The sequence below is a fragment of the Crinia signifera genome, chromosome 4, assembly GCF_055691185.1.
Source record: "Crinia signifera chromosome 4, ASM5569118v1, whole genome shotgun sequence".
Lineage (NCBI taxonomy): Eukaryota > Metazoa > Chordata > Amphibia > Anura > Myobatrachidae > Crinia > Crinia signifera.
The window spans coordinates 174,054,059-174,075,711 of record NC_139220.1 but is presented as its reverse complement, the minus strand read 5'-3'; the positions used below and the strand labels follow the sequence as shown (position 1 = coordinate 174,075,711).

General features: G+C 39.7%; 2 protein-coding genes across 2 annotated transcripts in view; one reads left to right on the top strand and one right to left on the bottom strand.

The window, feature by feature from the left end:
- The first annotated feature begins 4,028 nt into the window (after window positions 1–4,028).
- On the top strand, window positions 4,029–11,395 carry PSMC2 (proteasome 26S subunit, ATPase 2). The gene is made up of 12 exons (XM_083183025.1): window positions 4,029–4,215; window positions 4,462–4,499; window positions 6,073–6,154; window positions 6,780–6,879; window positions 7,241–7,372; window positions 7,540–7,612; window positions 7,695–7,790; window positions 7,948–8,112; window positions 8,306–8,393; window positions 9,677–9,879; window positions 10,775–10,871; window positions 11,032–11,395. Exons 1-12 carry the CDS (start codon window positions 4,146–4,148, stop codon window positions 11,187–11,189), a joined length of 1,302 nt encoding a protein of 433 aa, XP_083039151.1. The 5' UTR covers window positions 4,029–4,145; the 3' UTR covers window positions 11,190–11,395.
- A 112-nt stretch (window positions 11,396–11,507) lies between these two features.
- The window catches only part of SLC26A5 (solute carrier family 26 member 5), an 84,053-nt gene continuing 73,907 nt past the window's right edge, over window positions 11,508–21,653 (bottom strand). The window contains exons 18-19 of the mRNA XM_083183021.1: window positions 21,400–21,454; window positions 11,508–19,242 (exon numbers count right to left, since the gene is read on the bottom strand). Of these exons, the coding sequence (XP_083039147.1) occupies window positions 19,067–19,242; window positions 21,400–21,454 (231 nt within the window). The 3' untranslated portion in view covers window positions 11,508–19,066. The remainder of the gene's footprint in view (window positions 19,243–21,399; window positions 21,455–21,653) is intronic.

Here is a 21,653-nt window from a genome sequence, read left to right as displayed (position 1 = left end):
TAATGGGCATTACAGTGTGTGGCATAACATAATGGGCATTATGGAATGTATATGGGTGTGTGACATTTATTCGGCATTACAGTGAATTTTTTTGCCGCGCGCCTTCGGCGCACACTGTCGATGTTGTCCCTACTTTAGAGAAAATGTCAGTCCTGGCATAACAGGTAATGGGCATAATGTGTAATGGGCATCACAGTGTATGGCATAACATGTAATGGGCATTACAGTGAGTTTTTTGGCGCATGTCTTTGACGCACAATGTCCATGTTGTCCCTACTTTACAAAATATTTGAGTCCTGGCATAACCAGTAATGGGCATAATGTATAATGGGCATCATGGTGTGTGGCATAACAAGTAATGGCCATTATGGCATGTGGTATACTATGTAATGGGTGTGTGGTGTGTCTGCATTATGTTGAAAATTTTGACGCGCGTCTGCGGCGCGCAATGTCCATTTTATCCCTGATTTGCAAAGAATTTGTTGAGTCCTGGCATAATGTGTAATGGCCATTGCGGTATATGGCGTAACATGTAATGGGCATCACGATGTGTGGCATAACTTGTAATGGCCATTACTGTGTGTGATGCAACATGTAACTGGCATTAAATCAAGAATGAAATTGAAGCAAAGGTTAAAAAAAAAAAATCAACATAAGGCGGGTCAAAGGGCGGGGCTGGGGGCAGGACTGGGGTGGGTCGGTGGGTGTGTCAAGGGGCGGGCCAATGTCCGGGAATCTCTCAACAAAAAGGTGGTAACCCTAATGCTCCCATGTCGACCTTGACCCATGTTGACCTTGCTGCATGTCGACCCAATGCCATACTTGCCTACCTGACCCTCTCCATGCGGGAGAAAATGCTCTGTTCCTGGACTTCCCTGGTAACGTATGATTGCCATCACCTGTGGGGAGCTAGGCAAAGGTGTTTCACCACAGGTGATGGCAATCATACATTACCAGGGAAGTCCAGGAACAGAGCACATACCTCCCAAGTGTCACGATTTCAGCGGGACAGTCCCGATTTTCGGGTCCTGTCCCGCTGTCCCACCCGCGACCGGCATTGTCCCACTGCAGGGGGTGGCAGTTGGGAGCCCCCCAAGCTGATTGGATAGACGCTGTGCGCATGCGCACAGCATCTATTCGCGTCCGAAAATGGGGTTGCGGCTAATTTGCCTAAGCCACACCCTCATTTGCATAGAACCCGCCCCTTTCCGGGCGCGAGTGTCCCTATTCCAGCAGCCAAGAAGTTGGGAGGTATGCAGAGCATTTTCTCCCGCATGGAGAGGGTCAGGTAGGCAAGTACGCCCAATGCAGGGGCGGGCTGGGCCGGGGGGCAGGGTGCCATCTGCCCCCCAGGCCGCTCTGGCAGGTGTGCTGCGGGCCGTGGCCGTAGCCGCCTTATAGTTTTTTTTGCATTGCCGGCGGCCATGTTCCTGTAGTCTTTTAAAAGACTGCGGCCACAGGAACATGGCTGCCGGTCTCCACGGTTACGTGGAGGAGGGCCCGGCCGCCTGTTCCCTCTTAGACGCTGGGTGTGGAGTGGACGTCATGACGATGATGCCTCCCACCCACGCGTCTGCAGAGGAACTAAGGCTGGCCGCCGGCAGGACAAGTCGGGGGGTCGCAGCCGGAGCCGCAGCAGGACAGGCCGCAGCAGCAGCAGCAAGATAAGAGGGAGAAAATAAAGTAAGTGAGCATTAAACTCACGAATAAAAAAAAACTATTTCTGCTGTTTCCTGTATAATAATAATAATGCAATGACACCACAGGCTGCTCCCCCTGTATTGCATTACTATTATTATATTATACAGGCGGAGCAGCCTGTGGTGTCATGGCATTACTTTTATATTATACAGGGGGAGCAGCCTGTGGTGTCATAATTATTATTGTACAGGGGGAGCAGCCTGTGGTGTCATGGCATTATGCCATGACACCACAGGCTGCTCCCTCTGTATAATAATAATACCATGACACCACAGCCTGCTCCCCCCTGTATAATATAAAAGTAATGCCATGACACCACAGGCTGCTCCCTCTGTATAATGATAATGCAATGACGCCACAGGCTGCTCCCCCTGTATAATAAATTGTGTCATGGCATTACTATTATTATATTATATAGCGGGAGCAGCCTGTGGTGTCATTGCATTATTATTATACAAAGGGAGCAGCCTGTGGTGTCATGGCATTACTATTATTATATTATACAGCGGGAGCAGCCTGTGGTGTCATTGCATTATTATTATACAGAGGGAGCAGCCTGTGGTGTCATGGCATTACTTTTATATTATACAGGGGGAGCAGCCTGTGGTGTCATAATTATTATTGTACAGGGGGAGCAGCCTGTGGTGTCATAGCATTATGCCATGACACCACAGGCTGCTCCCTCTGTTTAATAATAATGCCATGACACCACAGGCTGCTCCCCCCTGTATAATATAAAAGTAATGCCATGACGCCACAGGCTGCTCCCCCTGTATAATAAATTGTGTCATGGCATTACTATTATTATATTATATAGCGGGAGCAGCCTGTGGTGTCATTGCACTATTATTATACAGAGGGAGCAGCCTGTGGTGTCATGGCATTACTATTATTATATTATACAGCGGGAGAAGCCTGTGGTGTCATTGCATTATTATTATACAGAGGGAGTAGCCTGTGGTGTCATGGCATTACTTTTATATTATACAGGGGGAGCAGCCTGTGGTGTCATAATTATTATTGTACAGGGGGAGCAGCCTGTGGTGTCATGGCATTATGCCATGACACCACAGGCTGCTCCCTCTGTATAATAATAATAATAATGCCATGACACCACAGGCTGCTCCCCCTGTATAATATAAAAGTAATGCCATGACACCACAGGCTGCTCCCTCTGTATAATGATAATGCAATGACGACACAGGCTGCTCCCCCATGTATAATAATTTGTGTCATGGCATTACTATTATTATATTATACAGCGGAAGCAGCCTGTGGTGTCATTGCATTATTATTATTATAATACAGAGAGAGCAGCCTGTGGTGTCATGGCATTTCTTTTATATTATACAGGGGGAGCCGCCTGTGGTGTCATAATTCTTATTGTACAGCGGGAGCAGCCTGTGGTGTCATGGCATTATGCCATGACACCACAGGCTGCTCCCTCTGTATAATAATAATAATGCCATGACACCACAGGCTGCTCCCCCTGTATAATATAAAAGTAATGCCATGACACCACAGGCTGCTCCCTCTGTATAATAATAATAATTCCATGACACCACAGGCTGCTCCTCCTGTATAATATAAAAGTAATGCCATAACACCACAGGCTGCTCCCTCTGTATAATAATAATGCCATGACACCACAGGCTGATCCCCCTGTATAATATAATAATAGTAATGCCATGACACAAATTATTATACAGAGGGAGCAGCCTGTGGCATCATGGCATTACTTTTCTTATACAGGGAGAGCGGCCTGTAATGTCACGGCATGATTATTAAACAGGGGGAGTTGCCTGTGGTGTCCTGTCTTTTACGCAAGGGTGCAGCCTGTGGTGCTGTGTTCTTTATGCAGGAGAGCAGCCTGTGGTGTCCTGTTCTTTATTTATGCAGGAGAACAGCCTGTGGTGTCCTGTTCTTTATTTATGCAGGAGATCAGCATGTGGTGTCTAGACCAATGCGCTACTTATGGGCTACTTATGGGCCAGTGCTCTGGACTTGCCCCCCAGGCTAAAATTTGCCAGCCAGCCCCTGGCCCAATGCTTGTCGACCTAGTTACTGTAGAGACCTCATGACCGTATCAGAGACAAGCCCAAATACTACTTTTCTCAGCTTGATGAAAAGATCTAATACACACGCAAGTATTAAAGGTGACATGTAAATTTACATCTATTCTTTTCCATGATAATTCTCAACACTATAAACTGTAAAAACAGCAGCTGAATGTCTCCGCAAACATGTGGCTGAGTGAGGACACGGTAGGAATAACACTGTGCTTCCTCTAGTGCTGTAGAGTATGCAGCGCACCAGTGACGCGGATTTCGATTCCGGTCAACCCCGGAAATTGCGTCTGGATTGCTGTGTAATAGCTGCTGCTGGGTTTCCGACTATTCCCCACCGGTGGCTCAGGCTCAGTGTTTGCGCAGCTCACCAGCAACATGCCGGACTACCTAGGTGCCGACCAGCGGAAGACAAAGGAGGAGGAGAAGGAGGATAAGCCTATACGGGGTGAGCAGGGTGGTATGTGGTCCCGGCATTGCCGGATCTGTGACACAGTGGTGCCCCGTTATTACCGGTGCCTGATAGGAAGATGCAACCGTTTAATGCCGGCACATATAGCAGCGATCCACAGCAAGTACCCGGGTACTGGGTGCGTCCATGCTGGGCAGTAGGAGTCGGGTGTGTGCGGGGCAGGCTGGCGGTCTGGGCCGTCCTGTCGTGTCACCCTACTAATTCTTATTTTCTTCATTTCAGCGCTGGATGAGGGAGACATTGCCTTGCTGAAAACCTATGTAAGTTACTTTGTTGTGACAGCTGTTATCTGGACGTGTATATTGTAGATGTTTATTGGCAGTCACAAAATACGGTACTTACATGTTAAGGTGGCCATACACACGCAGATTTATCTGTAGATCTGTCTGGTTGGAACAAAAAAATGGTTATGGATGAGAGCAAATGACAGTTGACCATTTGCTTGGAAATGCTGGAAAACTGACAAACTGTCACTCATCCATAACCAGGTTTTTGTTCCAACCAGCCAGATCTGAAGATAAATCTTACTAGTGTATGGGCACCTTAAGTTGGGCGCCCACTATAGTTAGTACGCTCATACCCCCACTATCCATGTTGGCATGGAATCGAATTTATTTAGTGTGGCGAGCCCGAAGCGTGACTAGCGTAGCAAGCCCCACGGAAAACTAAGCAAATAGCTTAGTGGGCGCCCAACTAACATATAAGTACCCAAAATACATCTAGTCCTAGCTGCTACCAGACTCTGTGACTGCTAATCCCCCCCCCCAAAAAAAAAGTGTGGGCACTTCCTCATTACTGCGGCCACCGCTTACACTACAGAACTTAGTACGGCGCATCACCCTGGTCTATTACCATTAGTAAAGTAAGCACGGCGAGCGGACGATATTGCTATTCTGAAAGTGGCTAACGTAACTGGTTTAAGCGGTGGCCGCAAAGATGAGGAAGTACCAAAGCGTGTGTAACTTATACAAGCAAACTGGGGAGGGGTCACAGTATTAGACATTCAATTAAATATTTTAAGCTTACGCTATGGAACTTAACGTTCGGTACTGCTAAGCATCATGGTCCCCTCGCTGGCTTGCTTCGCTCACCATGCTTCGGGCTTCGGAGCTCGCTTCGCTCACCACAACTTTACTAAAGGTAATACAGGGTGGTGGTGTGAAAGTACCTTTTCGGAGACAGGTGGCCAGACCTTAGCAATTGCTTTCAGACTAGCAGCTAACGTATCTAGCGGAGTGATGGCCGCAAAGATGAGGTAGTACCATTTTTTATATTTATTGTGTAGATATTGCATAACTAGTCAAGTTTGTTGATTAAAGGTAAGGATTATGGAAACATTACAAATAACTTCACTGAAGTAGCAGTTCTACACTATATGTTCTTCTGGCATCCATATTTCCTTGCTTCTAAAGAGTGATAATGGGTTTGGAAGTCTCAATTAAAATGTCAGTTTATTTTATTTTCCTTACAGTTTCTTATTGTCTGTACAAGCAGCTTCTCGAGATACGGATTAAAATGCTTAGAGGTCTTTTTCATATAAACCCTTTCTCTCCTAAAACCCTTCTGTCAACCTTATTCATGACTCAAAATCTACTTATTTATCATTTTGAGGCTAAAGGGTTTGATTTTATTGCTGGAGTGGACAAGTTGAAAGTTTGTGCTGTGTAAGTTATGCATTTATATGCTTCATATAAGCAATGTGAGCTGTTGTAGTTGGTAACTATAAGGAGAATGGCATGGAGGGCATAGACTCACTGTTTATCATGTTTAATCGTACAGGTAATTATATACTAAGCTTGTTAAATAGTAAAACCACTGATCTTGTTTTTGCAGGGACAAAGCACATATTCTCGTCAAATTAAACAAGTTGAAGATGATATACAGCAACTTCTTAAGAAAATTAATGAACTCACAGGTTTGTTTATATCTTATCACTAAGAGGGGAATTAGGTAACAAAACCGCTTTAAGAATTCTACAATAAAATGGCATTGTATAACAGAACCTATAACATAGCAGAGGTATTTTTTTTTTTCTTTTTTTCTATCTAGTGTCTCCTGTGAGACTGTGTTTAAAGTATCCCTAAAGCTGGCCATAAACTTCTGCAATATTGCCCGATTTTACGCGGGCCAAGAAATTGGGCGAAAAGTGGCAAATCCTATATGTTTTAGATCCGATGGTAGTTCCCAAGCCCATTGTATCGGAGCCCCTAGATTGTTGTAGTGTATGGGGGGCCTTTATACGTTGGTAGCAGAATTTACAGGATTTATGATTGATTGAATTCTATCCATTTGCAATTTACTAGCATTCTGTGTATTAATATTTCACTAGGTCATAGAATCTAGCAGATATGTTTAGTTTCTCACCTTTCCTTGTCCAGTATTACCTTTGCAAAGCTGCAATATTATCAGGAGCAACTCATGTATGTGTGGATAGTAATGCAGCATGATGTTTTCAACAAGCAGTTCTGTTCCTCATAGTGCTGTGTACTCCAGTGCAGGAAGAACTCCCTGTTTACACCTGTCCTCTGTATTTATTGTAGGTATTAAGGAATCTGACACCGGACTTGCTCCCCCAGCCCTGTGGGATTTGGCTGCTGATAAACAAACTCTCCAGAGTGAACAACCACTTCAGGTGGCCAGGTACTGATCCACAGTATTCCTCCTTACTTTACGTTCCCATTACAAGTATAAAGCTATTTATACACTTGTGACATAAGCTGAGTGCTCACTGTCTCAAGCTGCGTTGCATCTGGCTTTTATAGCACATGAATTGCTACCTATTGTACCACATTTCTAATTTAGTCATTCAGCTTTTTACTGCTAGGGATCTTGGTCAAACTTAGTTTAAATTTAAGACTGTTTCACTTGAAGTATTTTATTCATTGTAGCAAATATGGTAAATTTGCCAGTTCTTATATTTGTTGGTAACTTGCTTACATATGTTATCAGATGAAGTATTATTAGTAGTTTTCATTTTTGTTTCCCTCCTTTTTCTTTTTAGATGTACAAAAATAATAAATGCTGACTCTGAGGATCCAAAGTACATAATAAATGTGAAGCAGTTTGCGAAATTTGTGGTAGACCTCAGTGACCAGGTTGCCCCTACTGATATAGAGGAAGGAATGCGAGTTGGGTAAGCAGTATTAACAACAATCCATTGGCATGTGATTTTTTTTTTTTTTTTTTTATATGTATTTTAAATAATGTATTTGGTTAATCTGTGACATTGGTTTCTTATAAGTAACCATAGGAAGATAACCGATTCTCAATTCTATATTCCACATCTATCTTTGTATGCAGTGTGGACAGAAACAAGTACCAGATCCATATACCATTGCCTCCAAAAATTGATCCCACAGTGACTATGATGCAGGTAATGTTTTTCAATGAGTAAAATTAAATGTTAATGGTTGTCCTTGCAGTATATTAACAGCACTGTATGTCTTCCTGCATAGGTGGAAGAGAAACCAGATGTGACTTACAGTGATGTTGGAGGCTGCAAAGAGCAGATAGAAAAGTTAAGAGAAGTTGTGGAAACTCCTTTGCTCCATGTAAGTGAATACACCTTGTTCATTCTGTGATGTTGTGGTGGTTGCCTGCTGGGTTAAGACGGTGCCATTTTTAAATTTAAACTGCACACACCACAAAATCTGCTCCATTTATGTTGATTCGATGAATGTTATAATAATTTTTTTTCAATATCTTTAGCCTGAGCGATTTGTCAATTTGGGCATTGAGCCCCCCAAAGGAGTGCTTCTGTTCGGCCCTCCAGGAACGGGAAAGACTCTTTGCGCTCGTGCTGTTGCTAACAGGACTGATGCCTGCTTCATCAGAGTCATTGGCTCAGAACTGGTCCAGAAATACGTTGGAGAGGCAAGAAATTCCCTTTACTATGCATAGATTCTTTTTATTATTTGAATTATTACTTCTACAACCTTGCCATAAAAAAAAAAAAATTTTCTTTGGTATTCAACTTGTATAACATGGTGCCCAAACAAACTGAAGGATTTTTTTTATTTCCATTCTAGAATTGTGAAGTTGCTGTTTATTTTTGTTTCCCCCCCAGGGAGCTCGCATGGTGCGTGAATTGTTTGAGATGGCCAGGACAAAAAAAGCCTGCCTTATTTTCTTTGATGAAATTGATGCTATTGGTGGTATGTATTGGTAACACAAGGACACTTTTTCCTAAACACAATAACATAATTGTATTTAAATTTTTGACATAAATAAAACGTAACCTAATTTATATAATGATGTAAATTTTTAGGTTTTTTTTTTTTTTTTTTTTTTATATCATTCCATTTATTAATTAACCCCAGGTTGCTATATTTACTTAGTCAAGTTTTTGGAACCATTGATCTATACTTCTTGTTTGCCCACAGGTTTTAAATTGTTATTGTAGAGTTATCCAATAGGCCAGGGGTTCCCAAAGTTTTTGAATCACGGCACCCCGAATCATAAAAAATATTTTTGCGGAACCCTTAGGCTAAAGATTTCTCATGGAGAAAGTCCGAAACAAATATTAGGTTAAATAAATTGTTTCACATCCTTAGAAATCTGGTAATGGACAGGATTCCCTTCTGTTTGTCCACAATTTAACTATTATAATTGGCTTAAAAAACTTGAATTGGTCTTGGACCACCAACCCAGGGCACCACGGCACACAGTTTGGGAACCACTGCAATAGGCAATATATTATTTGGTAAAGGTTTATTTCTAAAAGCTGTCTCTTTCTCAAGAAAGAATAAGCACGGTGATTGATGGGCGAGGGTCACTGTGCTCTTATTGAAGTAGAAATGTCAGAAAATAAGACTGCCCTACATGTTAGCATTTATAGTCCACTGGCTCTATTGGTTCAAAATGTGGATGTTGCAGAGTATAAAGCCCTAAATGTAAATATCAAGGAACTATTAAGAATAAAATGTAGTTTTTGCAGTATACACTCTAAGAAAGTCTATACTGCTGAAACAATTGCTAGTTCCCTTTTAGAAAAAAGTTCTGATTCTTACAATCCATCCTATAGAAATCTGGACAGATAGACCATATTTTCACACACTGAAAAAAACCTCTCCAGATGTTATGGTATATCCTGGCCAAGTAACTACCATGGTTTCTTGCACTGTGGAGCAGCACCTCTTTGTGCTAATTATGAAAGGTCACCAAATGTAGGTATTCCCTATCCTCCAGGATATAAATCCTGTGGCTGAAAACCTGCTTTCCAATAGTCTATTCCTGTACGTGATGGAACCTTCAGAAGATTGTAGTCTCTCTATTTTATTGCTTGTTAAAGGGGTATATAAAGTTTTTATTTAAAAGGATATAAAGTTACATTTAAAAAAGTGTGCCATTTAGAAGGAAATTTGCACAGGCACTATTGAGCCACAAAACATTGAAAGCAAACACAGCATTGTTTTAATTATCCAATTCTTGTTGTTAGGAGCCCGTTTTGATGATGGAGCTGGGGGTGACAATGAAGTCCAGAGAACTATGCTGGAGCTAATCAATCAGTTGGATGGTTTTGATCCCAGAGGAAATATAAAAGTATTGATGGCCACAAATAGGCCTGACACTTTGGATCCAGCCCTGATGAGGCCTGGAAGACTAGACCGAAAAATTGAATTCAGTTTACCTGATCTTGAGGTAAATATGGCTTTTGATGTATTTAATCATAGTTTAAAAAGAAAACTTCTGTGGAACTTCATGAATTAATAAACGAGAGGTAAAGATGTTCTAGAACGTTTGATCACAAGACTTTGTATTCTCTGGTTACGAATGTAAATTGCTCTGCACTTGATGGATGAAGTTACTTATCTTCTGTTATGCTGAAAGAGGAGATTTGGTACAGCTTTATATTGTACATCCTTATAATTCTAAGGAGTATTATGAGACTAATTTTTTACTCCTTGCGCTTTGTATAAACATGTGCACTGATTTAAAAAAAAAAAAATATCAGTTTTTGTATGCTGATAAATAACTATTTATCTTTTTTTTTTTTTTTTTTTTTGCATTACCTAACATTTCCATGAGAAACTGATTTTATGTATGTTCTGACCTTGTTTAATTGTATGTTTTAATATAGTTTAAATATAAATACTTTAATGGAGCAATTATTTTCCATTTATGGGCACTCAAAAGCTGCTTAACGGGCCATGTTGCCCTCCAGCTATTGTGGAACTACACATCCCATCATGTCCTGCCAGTTTTAGCATGACCTAATGGCAATCCTTGCAGGACATTCTGGTATGTGTAGTACCACAATAACTGTCGGATTGCAAGTTTAATGCCCCTGTGTGATATTTATTGGTAGCTGTCTAATACAAGTACCTTACTTTTTATTCTGTGGCACATTGCCAAGTCTTGCTTTCCTCCAATATAAATGGACAATTGTCTTATAAGGCAACTGATTGCCATAAATATTCTAATTTCACATTATGTATTTCTTGAATTTGCATTTATTCCATGATAAACCGTACAAGAAAATATTTGTATTTGCATGACAACCCATAAAACTTTTTTTTTTTTTTTTTTTTTTTAGGGACGTACACATATATTTAAGATTCATGCTCGTTCCATGAGTGTTGAGAGAGATATTAGATTTGAGCTGCTTGCGCGGCTGTGTCCAAACAGCACAGGTAATGTATTCTCTTTTTTTTATACGGATGTTTGTTGCTGTTTTAGAAGTATAAAACATATTACTATATGCATACTATTAAGATTGATCTACAGTTATATATGCAGTTTGTCTGCTAAAATATAGATGTTACATTTTGTTCTCATGTTTCTGCCATCTAGGTGCCGAAATCCGTAGTGTATGCACTGAAGCAGGAATGTTTGCTATCAGAGCACGTCGCAAAATTGCAACAGAGAAAGACTTTTTGGAGGCTGTAAACAAGGTCATTAAGTCCTATGCAAAATTCAGTGCTACACCCAGATACATGACCTACAACTAATTCTGTGAAACTGTACAGATGGAAAAAATGTTGTCAGGCCACAACCTCCATAGTCACATCCAGGTATTGGCGACTAAAAAGGAGTATGTTGGCCCAAGTAAAAAAAAAATTTTTTTTTATTTCATTAAATAATTACCTATAGTTGTGTTGTAAGTTAGGTAGAAAGCCAATTCAAATTTGTGATTATAAATAAAATATTAAGTAGATCCTGTGTATGCTTCTATTTGCTTTGTGTGTGTGTGTAATGGTATCCATTTATATGTCAGACTAACAAAGAAAGCACAGTAAGACACTTTGTTTTATGCTGTCAAATCCACTTTATTTTGATTTGTGAAAACATTATTGTTCATAATTTGTCACCAGAGCAAATAGTAATATTTGCTATTAAGACAATTTTACTTATAGTATTTAACATAAAAATATATATCTATAAAAATATACTATCAGCAAATAAAATACACTAGCATTTTTCCAACAATATTTAGGTAAACATAACATTTTGAACAAAAGAAGAAAAATTAGATGTTAGGTAAAGCAACTGTAGTACTATGATTAAAGCTGGTCTTTATTTTTTATGAAGAAAGAAAATGTAGGAAAGTATCTGCAAAACACCTGGATCATATTACTAACTGTTCACTCCCCATATATGCTAGGCATATACTGTAAGATAAAATGCCTGTGAGACCGACACCAATCGGATATTGTGGCTATACACTAACTTTTCAGTGTATATTCATGTTATCTGCTTTCCCCTTTCCCTGTGAAGAAACAAGGGGAAATACTAGCCACAGCAACACATATCCTGCCAAATGGCAACCGATTATTGGATCTATCGGCCACTATGGCACTGCACACCAAAGGTATTACAGAAATGTCACCAAAAATATAAAAATGCAGAAAATGTTACCCGCACTTTGCATTGTCCAACAATAGTGGATGGTTTGTCATATCCAACTAAATAGTGTGTGAATGAAATTTTTTTTTATATATATATTACACTATTGCATTGTTTTGTTTGTAAAGGAATGGGGAAATGGAAAAAACAAGTGCACAAGCGTAGGAAATCTTTAGCTACTTAAATACAAGTATGGTAGTCCACAAATAATAACAATAAGAGTAAACAATTGTATTGTTTAAACAAATAGCATGTGTGGAGGTGCACCCATGAGAGTGAGATCAGTTAGAGAAGGGAAGAGAGAAAAAGGACTCTTTTTGTTGGGGCACTCTATTGACTGTTTGATTAAATTAATCAAGAGATTGGTGTAGAAGGGGTAGTGTATCTAGAGGAAGCCTCCACCAGTATGTATAAGCCTTGTGGGGATTACCCCGCAATGCTTATACATACTGGTGGAGTCTTCCTCTAGATACACTACCCCTACTATTGCATTGTTCTCTGTTTTGTGTAACTATCTTGACAATTTCCTAAGTATTAGAGAATGTCACAATACTCTGTTGTTGGGCAAGTGCTTTCATTACTTTTTCTGCATTTGGCTCTATCATCCATGTTGAATGATTTTGCATGTCTAACAGACTTATAACTGACTGGTTGCAGCCATACACTGTTCAATCATTGCCCGATTGGATTATTATCCAGCCGTGCCCCTGTCCCGTTCTCGCTTTACTTGGCGGTCGGATTCAATGTCCCGGCCGCCGAGCGGTGAGAAGGGGGCGTGGCCGCAAGTTGAGGACTGAAATAGACGAGCTCCGGCAGGGAGCTCGCCTATTTCCGGCTTTTCTTGGCAGAACGAGCCCGACGGCTTGTGATGTCGGGCTTGTTCTGCGGAGAACCCCTGTTCAATGCTGTCGGAAGACAGCATTGAATAGGGCCCCGCAGCCATCTCCCCCGTCGGGAGATGGCTGCGGGAGGTCGACCGACATTGAATACCCCCCTTAATCACTAAAGTCAACTGCTGTAAACCATTTCCTTATGGGTTTCTAAAATTAGATGTAAACAAATGCACTTTTAAGATGAGATTTTTAAAGTCCATCAGCCTTAATGTTTGTGCAATATATAGTATTTTGTTTTTTTGGGGTTTTTTTTTTTTCATAAACTCAGTCCACAAACTGTTCTATAAATATGACAATGACATAAATTAATAAATGTACCATAAGTTGGTCTTACTATTAAAAAATCAAATCTACACCTGACCTTGTACATTAATACAATATACCCATTAAATATTTCCTGCTGCAGAACCACGATACCTCCTTTTTAAAAATAAAAAAATGAAGTGTTTATGTAATGCATTTGGCACTTTTCTTGCAGTAGTAAAATAAAGTAAGCAGATCACATTGCATGATTTTAGCCATTCAATGTGTAATGATGCTGCAAAGTAACCGGCTCAATTGTAAACTGCACCTTCTCAGTCTGTACAACTATTATTGTTACTATTGCCCTAAACAATGCATTTTTTTTATCTTTGGTACTTGTGTATTAGCACGGCACCCACTACTCTATTTGCTTAGTGGGCTATTCTGCGTAGTGAAATCGCATGGCCTGTTTTTGTGGCGTGCAATGCGATCTCACTAGTTAATTTATTCACTGCACCCTGACCGCATCACACACACACACAATCGAATGCGATCGCACTTGTTCCGCGTCCGCTTGCCACGCTTCAGGCTGATGTGGATAGTGGGGGTGTGCTAAATCCCATTGCATCACATACACATGTACACTGGGGGTGTTGTGCTAATTTGCAACGCACAAAAAAAAACTCATTTGATTTTGCGTGTGATGTGGTCAGGGTGCAGTGAATAAATTAACTAGTGAGATTGCATCGCATGTAAAAACGGGCCGTGCGTATGCTAATTGGGCGCTGTGCTAATACATAAGTACCTTATTTTCAATCTTAAACTACTTAATGATTAGAGGTGTTAACCTTATGTATCAGGAAAGTGTTCATTTTTACAGAATAAGGAGTGTGTACTGGTAACTATACACAACCAGAGAGCGCCATAGTGTGTATAGTTACCAGTACACACTCCTTGTTTTCCCCTGTATCTAGTTTGCAAATATATCCAATTTGCTAATTGGGAGCTGCCAACCATTTCTTCCCCGACCATCCCGTTATTCCATAAGTGTGACCGCACTAGTGTTTGTGCCCGATGGTTTTTTTTCTAAAAACCTAGGTGTTTTATTTTTACAGAATGTCTGCTGGGCCCAAGCAAAATGTTAATATTTATTTTTTAAACAGTTCAAATGAGATGTACTTCTGGTCAGGGAAAAATACAGACCCAAAACTGTTATAGAAAATTGAGGCATGACATTAATATGTATGGGAAGCTACTTTATCACTAGGAAAGAAATACCAATTATGTAACATCTGTAAATTGATACTACTGTAACTTTGTATTGCACACCACACAACCTTTGGTTTAAAATGGGACAGACTTTGCTGAAAATGCCCTAGTCCCTTTTCATTCATCTGAAAAGCCCTCATCCAGTTCCCATTACCTAAAAACAGTCTAACTCACTGTTGTGCACCCCTCCTGCTGCTCAAGAGATGGGGTCATGGTCCTTAAGTTGGGTCTGGTCTACCCAAACTGGGAGAGTTAGTATTGTATTACTTAAACTGGCAGAGGAGATGGGTGATGTCACCTATGCTCCTTTCACATTCCTACTACTAGGGCACATCAGGCGGATATAAGTTAATCTCACAGGGTATTCCCATGACACTTCTGCTTTAGTGATTGAGCATAATATCACATGGGTGTAATTCAGAACTTGCTAACACTATGTAAGCATTTCTAAAACATCTAATTGTGAAATATCCAACGTTTAGCTTAATATTGCACAGGTTCTCAAACTTTGTCCTCAGGACCCCACATGGAACATGTTTTCCAGATCTCCTCATAGAATCACAAATTAAATAATGAGCTCCACCTGTGGATCTCTTAATGAACTCCTCTAATGTTAAAGGCTCCCATACACGTTGCGATGAGAAGCCTGCGATGCGCGCTCCCACAGTACAAAAAGTATGTGCTGCACATACTTTTTGTACTGCCCGCGGAACGCATCACATGAAAATGCATGCCTTCCGATGCGCTCGATAACGCGTCGCATTGCACGCTGTTATCGCAACGTCTATGGGCACCTTAACTTCATAGTCTAACCTCATAATCATAAATTTTTCTGTATTTTAATAGATACAGCACATTTTATTATCTGTGGCCCACAATAGACTTAATGATTTGCTCATGCAGCACAATAATTTAATACATTAACTGATCTAAATATATTTTTAAATGGTGTATGCCTATAATATAGTGTGTTATTGAAGTAATCCTAATCACCTACAAAAATAACAAATTACTTTTCATGAGAAATATCTGCTAATATTTCCCGATCAAAATAGTTTTTAGCCCTTTAACCCAGGGGTGGGGAACCTTTTTGTGCCAAGGGCCGTTTATATGGGGGAAAAAAATAGTTCGGGGGCCATATGTAAAAATTTCTCGTACAAATTGTCCTGCTGCAGCCAACCTACGCTATGGCGGCTGCCACTGAATAGGACTGCTGTTGATTAAGAGGAATCATGCAAGAACTACCGACTTCTCGCGAGAATTCCCCTGTACTTGATTCTCGGCAAAGCCGCAGGGCAGGTCACCCAGATCAGCTACGGGGCCGCACACAGCCCCCGGGCATGAGGTTTCCCAACCCTGCTTTAACCCTTTGAGGTCCGCACTGAAAAAAAAAGTTTCTCATAAACGGATTTCTCAACCGTTTGGTAGAGGCCTATATTTCAAACTGTGGGGTCTCATTTAAAAAAAAAAAAACTATTGATTTATTGATTTATTTAATATTATCCTCAGTGAATAAAAAATGTGAAGAAATTTTTTTCACTGTAGATCCATCAACCAGAACAATGTTTGGATTCCATTCTAAGCCATATGACCTTTTTGTCCACATACAATCTAGTGAGGGGATACAGAATGCGCACAAGGTTTCATTAGTCTTGGTGATGTTTCTCATCTATTGTGTGTTGCAAAATACATTGAAGTGCAATGACCTATATGTTTGTATAAAAGTACCAGAAGACAGACATACCTATGCATTTTATATAAAATCTGTATATTCACAGTGTGGCACCAGATATCTTTAGTAACAAAATGGCAGCAACAAGCATGTCTTCCCCACAATCTTTGTCTTCCTGTTTTGGCTTGCCCACACAAAATACTAAAATAACTGACCAGCAACAAAGAAACCACATAATAACTAATTAGCAACTAGAAGCATTACTACATTTAAAACATTACTAAGTGTAACAGATGCCAGTTAATACATAAAGCTCCCAAATTCCTTAACACGTACACAAAAAAAAAAAACATTAACATTAGTTAACACATGAATAAAAACTACTGTCATGGTAACAAACAAAAATAAATAAAAATTTGAGTCACAGTTGCACGGAAGTTATAAGGCTTTTTAGTTTGTTAGTTTTAATTAGCAATTTTACTAGTAAAGGGCACATTGTCTATAATATAGATCTACTGATGAGCATCAGAATGGAACCTAGAATCTTAAACAACAAATACCTATTTCAATTTAATGTGAGGTACTGAAGCGGCTATACTTATATTGTACAATTCTGAAATTAATTAAAAGGACTATGGTATGAGACCCTGAGTTTGTTCCTACAGCTATTAATCCACTTTATAGCCATACTGCTCTACGAGAAGTGTCTCAAAACAAAGAAATACTTAACAAGCATTAAAGAATACAGAGGGTACCCACAAAAGGGGTTTAAACTCTTAAGATTAATTGCTGTGGGACATACTGTATTCTACAGCTTTAGCACCGACTGATGAGTTGGTGATGTTATGTAAACAATCCTGAAAGGGCTTAAGATGGCTGATCCAAAAAATACCACAAAATGATATTAGGCAAAACATAGTTGCACACTGCTCCCAAGTAGAAAGCAAAATAGCCAAGTGGAATTTTATTATACACAAAGATAATATATATCCTTTTGGTTAGATCAATAAGCAGGTGTTCCTGTATCTTATGCTAGCACAGTGTACTGGCATAGTACTTCTTCAATCGCGCAGGGGTCGTCAAGGGAAAATGATGGTGCTACTGTGGATTGGTGTAAACAATACAAACCAGGAGGACTGAGGCATACACCCTTGACAGGCAGCACAGCTGGTAGAGATGGATATGATGGAAAAGTAGTCAGACATTGGATGTCATAGTCTGCGATTTTCCCAACTAATCATTGTAATATGACAAGTAGGCATGTTATTTTCCCAATTAGTAGGACCAACCATTTTTGCAGCTCTTCAGGGTGTGGAAGCAAACAAGTAATTATGATTTGCTCCCACATACTGCCAGGTTATCATTACAACAAGCCAACTAGTAAGCCAGCTTTAGACACAGTAAATGGCTCGTATGCAGTGTGCAACATTCACCAGGCGTTGATATCCGGCAAGTCATTCTTTCTAAATAGGCAATTTGTGCTCTGTTATGGCTGCAATTCCCCTCTTCGTGCCCTTAATGTCCTTTGCTGCATCTACTCTCCCCTTTCAATCCATGACCGAGCCTCCTAGGTGTAAAACATCATAAGTGCAATATCCCCCTTTTAAAAATAACTAAAAATATGCAAAGCTAAAAAATTAAAAGCAAGATGGAGCCAAACAAGCTGCAACTTTTGTTAATGATGATGAGGCAATATGAAAATGACCATGAAGTACAATACAAAAAGTCAGCAGTAACAGAACAGGAGACCTAGAAGAATGACCTATTGCTTCTCAAATGCAGAAAGTAACTTCAATTTCACGTACAAGCAATGAGATGTCATTACAGTGCCTTATCTAAACTTCATAAATAATGTTATCTGAATGCATAAAACACCTTCCTGTAGTGCTTTGTATATAGAAGAAGTTTTACACACCTGAGTACATGAATAATGCAGCATGGACTGCTTCTCACCTTCCAACACTGCTCAATGGACAGGTGCCCTCTGAGAACATGTTAACAAAACGGGGAAATCAATATGATCAAAGATCTAACATATGGACACCACTGATAAATATGTCAAAAGCAAAGCACACGGCAAAGAAAGCAACTTAAAAATAAGAACTTTGGTGGCTACTCAAAACATTGCTAATATTCAAGATAAAAAAAAAAAAAAAAAGTTTAGGCTTATACTTATAGATTTGGTTAACCATGAGATCACACTAGAATATTTGAATTCAAGAAATCTAAAACTATATGAATGGAAACAATCGCCAAGGTTTTGTTTTTCCTTTTTAAACTGATGTAGAGTTGAGTTTCCCTATTGCCAAGTTACAATAAAATAGAAAACATTCAGTAAGGTTCGATGGGAAGATATTTTGATAAGAGAATACAATATATACTGTCATCAAACATGAACCCATCTATTGTTCGGGCTGCTATGCAGTTCCTGTAAAAGGCAGCATCTGTGGATTTATAAATGAATTCTCTCCAACTCCACATTCATTCTCCCAATCAGACATAATAAACTATGAACAATTCTCTTTTCTCTCCCAATAGCCCTTAATTCCCCATCTGGTACCAACAGCAGTACAGTATGGGATCATAAAAATAGGGGCATTTTTATTTAAAAGAACCTCTGTACCATTAGAAGACCAAGGTTTTACACCCCTAATAAATGTATAAATAAGCATCTACAATGAAATCATTTATCCTCTACACATACGCCACGTAATTTACACAGTAATTGTGTGTATATAAATGATGTCAAACAGGCTAATGAGTAGAACCAATCAACAATCTGATTAAACAAAAAGCGGCACATAGTACCTTATCAAACAGGGAGTTCCCTGTGATTTTAGAAACGTATTATAATCTGAGGCAACATTTTAAAAGCTTATTGCATTGTCCTCTGTGGAAATCGATATCAGATCTGGCTTTGTGTATCAGAGCTGAGAACTTGCTCTTCTGAAGACGCTAGAGCTAAAGAGGATGATCTAAACTTGCAGTGGATCACAGCATCATGAATACTATGAAATATTATATCTCTTCGTATGGATTTATCAAAGAAATTCAATCTGGTCAAGTCTTGTACAACCAGCCCTGTGGAGGAAGCACAAACACTAATAGGTATAATGCAATTACAGTGCAAATCAAATTCTGGTTCCTGACATTTCACAGAACAGTGGAAAATATAAATGTAGTAATCATATTAATACAAAGCACAAGACACACTATGGGAAGTTCTGTTACATTCTAATTTTTGTACATTTCCAAACTATTTATACATAACTTATTTTATATATATACACCCCGTTCTCACTGCACCAAACTCCCGGGTCGACCCGGGAATTTGCCTTTTAACACAAGATTTTTGGCAGTGTGAACGGGTCGCATACCCGGATCTCATACACGGGTAAAACCCTTCTTTTTACCGGTGTCTGAGATCCGGGTATGCAGACACGGATTGACCCGTTGACACTGCCGAAAAACCCGTGTTAAAAGGCAAATTCCCGGGTAGAACTTCTTCACCTGGGAATTTGCCTTGCAGTGAGAACGGGGGTCCGTCCCTGCAGTCCCCGGCATTTCAATGCCGGGGAAAAGCCGTGTATTTCGCACTCGCATTGAGAACATGGCATTAGTAAATGTTTCTTGATTTATTTCACCATTTATTTAACATTCATTTGTTGAATTTGTTGGCAAAAAAATATCAGCAGGTAATCCCTAATTACATGGCTAAGGGCTCTTTCATTTGAATTTAAATGATCTAATCCTGCAAAAAATGCAGTATGTTTGGCCAACAGAGGATTTTCTTGCCCATTCATCACCTTGAAATAATTGGACGTACTGGTGTGGTGAGCCAAGGGTCCATAGGGTTGTTGTTGCCAAAGAGGGATCTGGGGTTTCCATGAATAGATTTACTATGTGGAGCACAGTTGTACACACATTATGGACTATTACATCTAAGCACACTTGGAAATATGCCACAAAAGCTCCTTCTTGACAGCTTTCTTACATTCTGCAAATGGTGTAGACACACAGCCAAAGCTTTCTAAAGATGGATCTTTCTGCTGCTTTCTAATGCAACATACATTTCATATTACTCAGTAAATGTTCTCACTTATAATTGCCCCCAAATTTTTTTTTATGTGACATAAGGTCATTGCTATATGCCGCAAATTTCAGAATGCGGATCACCAGTGCTGCGGCGTTCAGTCAGGGAGCCGTCGCTCGGGTTGTCCTTGCGACGCATCCCGGACTGAACGCCGCAGCACTGGTGAGGGGACCTTACACCTTTCTCCACTACTATTTAAGGTAGGAGTCTTGCAATGTTTTTTGTTCTGCACCTTGACAAAGGGGTCCAAGCACCCCGAAACGTTGGATTTATTTATGCACCCATTTATCCAGTAAATGTTTTGTTGATACTATCTACAAAACAAATTACTTCTTAACAGAAAGTGATAGCAAAGTGATCAGGTTCAAACTTGCTGGATATGTATAGACAGAGATTGGGGTAGGAGCAGATAGGGACTGGGCTGTCATTTTGGCAGGCTTGCAACTAGTGGAGTTATATTTGAAATATAACCAATAATTGCATTGCTGCTGTTTTTTTAATCAATTTGTTTTAGCCAGATCAATGCAATTAAAATCATTTGGCCATATGATATTATTTCCACTTGCATACCATGGCTGTTATGTATTTTTCTGATTGAATACATTGCATTTATTTGCTTAATAAAGAATTTGTAATAGTTTTGATTTTAAATAAGCAGCAATAGTTGACACTAATACTTTCACTTGTGATACTGAGGGGACCTTGAGGACTGAAGCTTGGAAACACTTACATCCTCATACTGCAATAAGTGAGAACATTTTGCATTAAAAAGTGTTCACTTGGAAGCTGGAAACTCTTGACCATAGGTGGGTAACCTATGACACTCAAGCTATGGTGGAACTACACATCCCAACATGCCATGCCACAGTTTAGCATGCCCTAACAGTAAAACTGTGGCAGGAAATGCTGGGATGTGTAGCTCTACATTTACATCTTGCAGTATGACAGGTTGCTTACCCCTGCTCTAGACCAATATGGTGGCAATGAGGTACAGGGAAAATGTGATAAAAATAAAAAGTTTTCCAAACATTGCCTTGGTAAATGAAGTGACCATTTGGCTTAGAAAAGTGGTCAAGATAACAAGCATGCAACCTATAGGAGGGACTATCCTTGTACTAATACTTTATAATAGATTCAGAGCTTACCATTACAGCTGGATAAGAGGAGGTCAATACCTATTTCTTTGTATTCCTTGATCAACTGTAGGACAGCAATTAAAGAAAACATGAAATAGAATGATTTGCTAACCATTCAGGAGTAACTTTGTAATTTTTGATTAGCAGACAGCTTAAACAATATATTCACAAGTTTTTGATTGTTTATGCATTTCTAGGTTGTTGCTAATACAAGGACACAAACTTATATATGAACAATTAAAATCCAAGTAATGCGTAAAAAA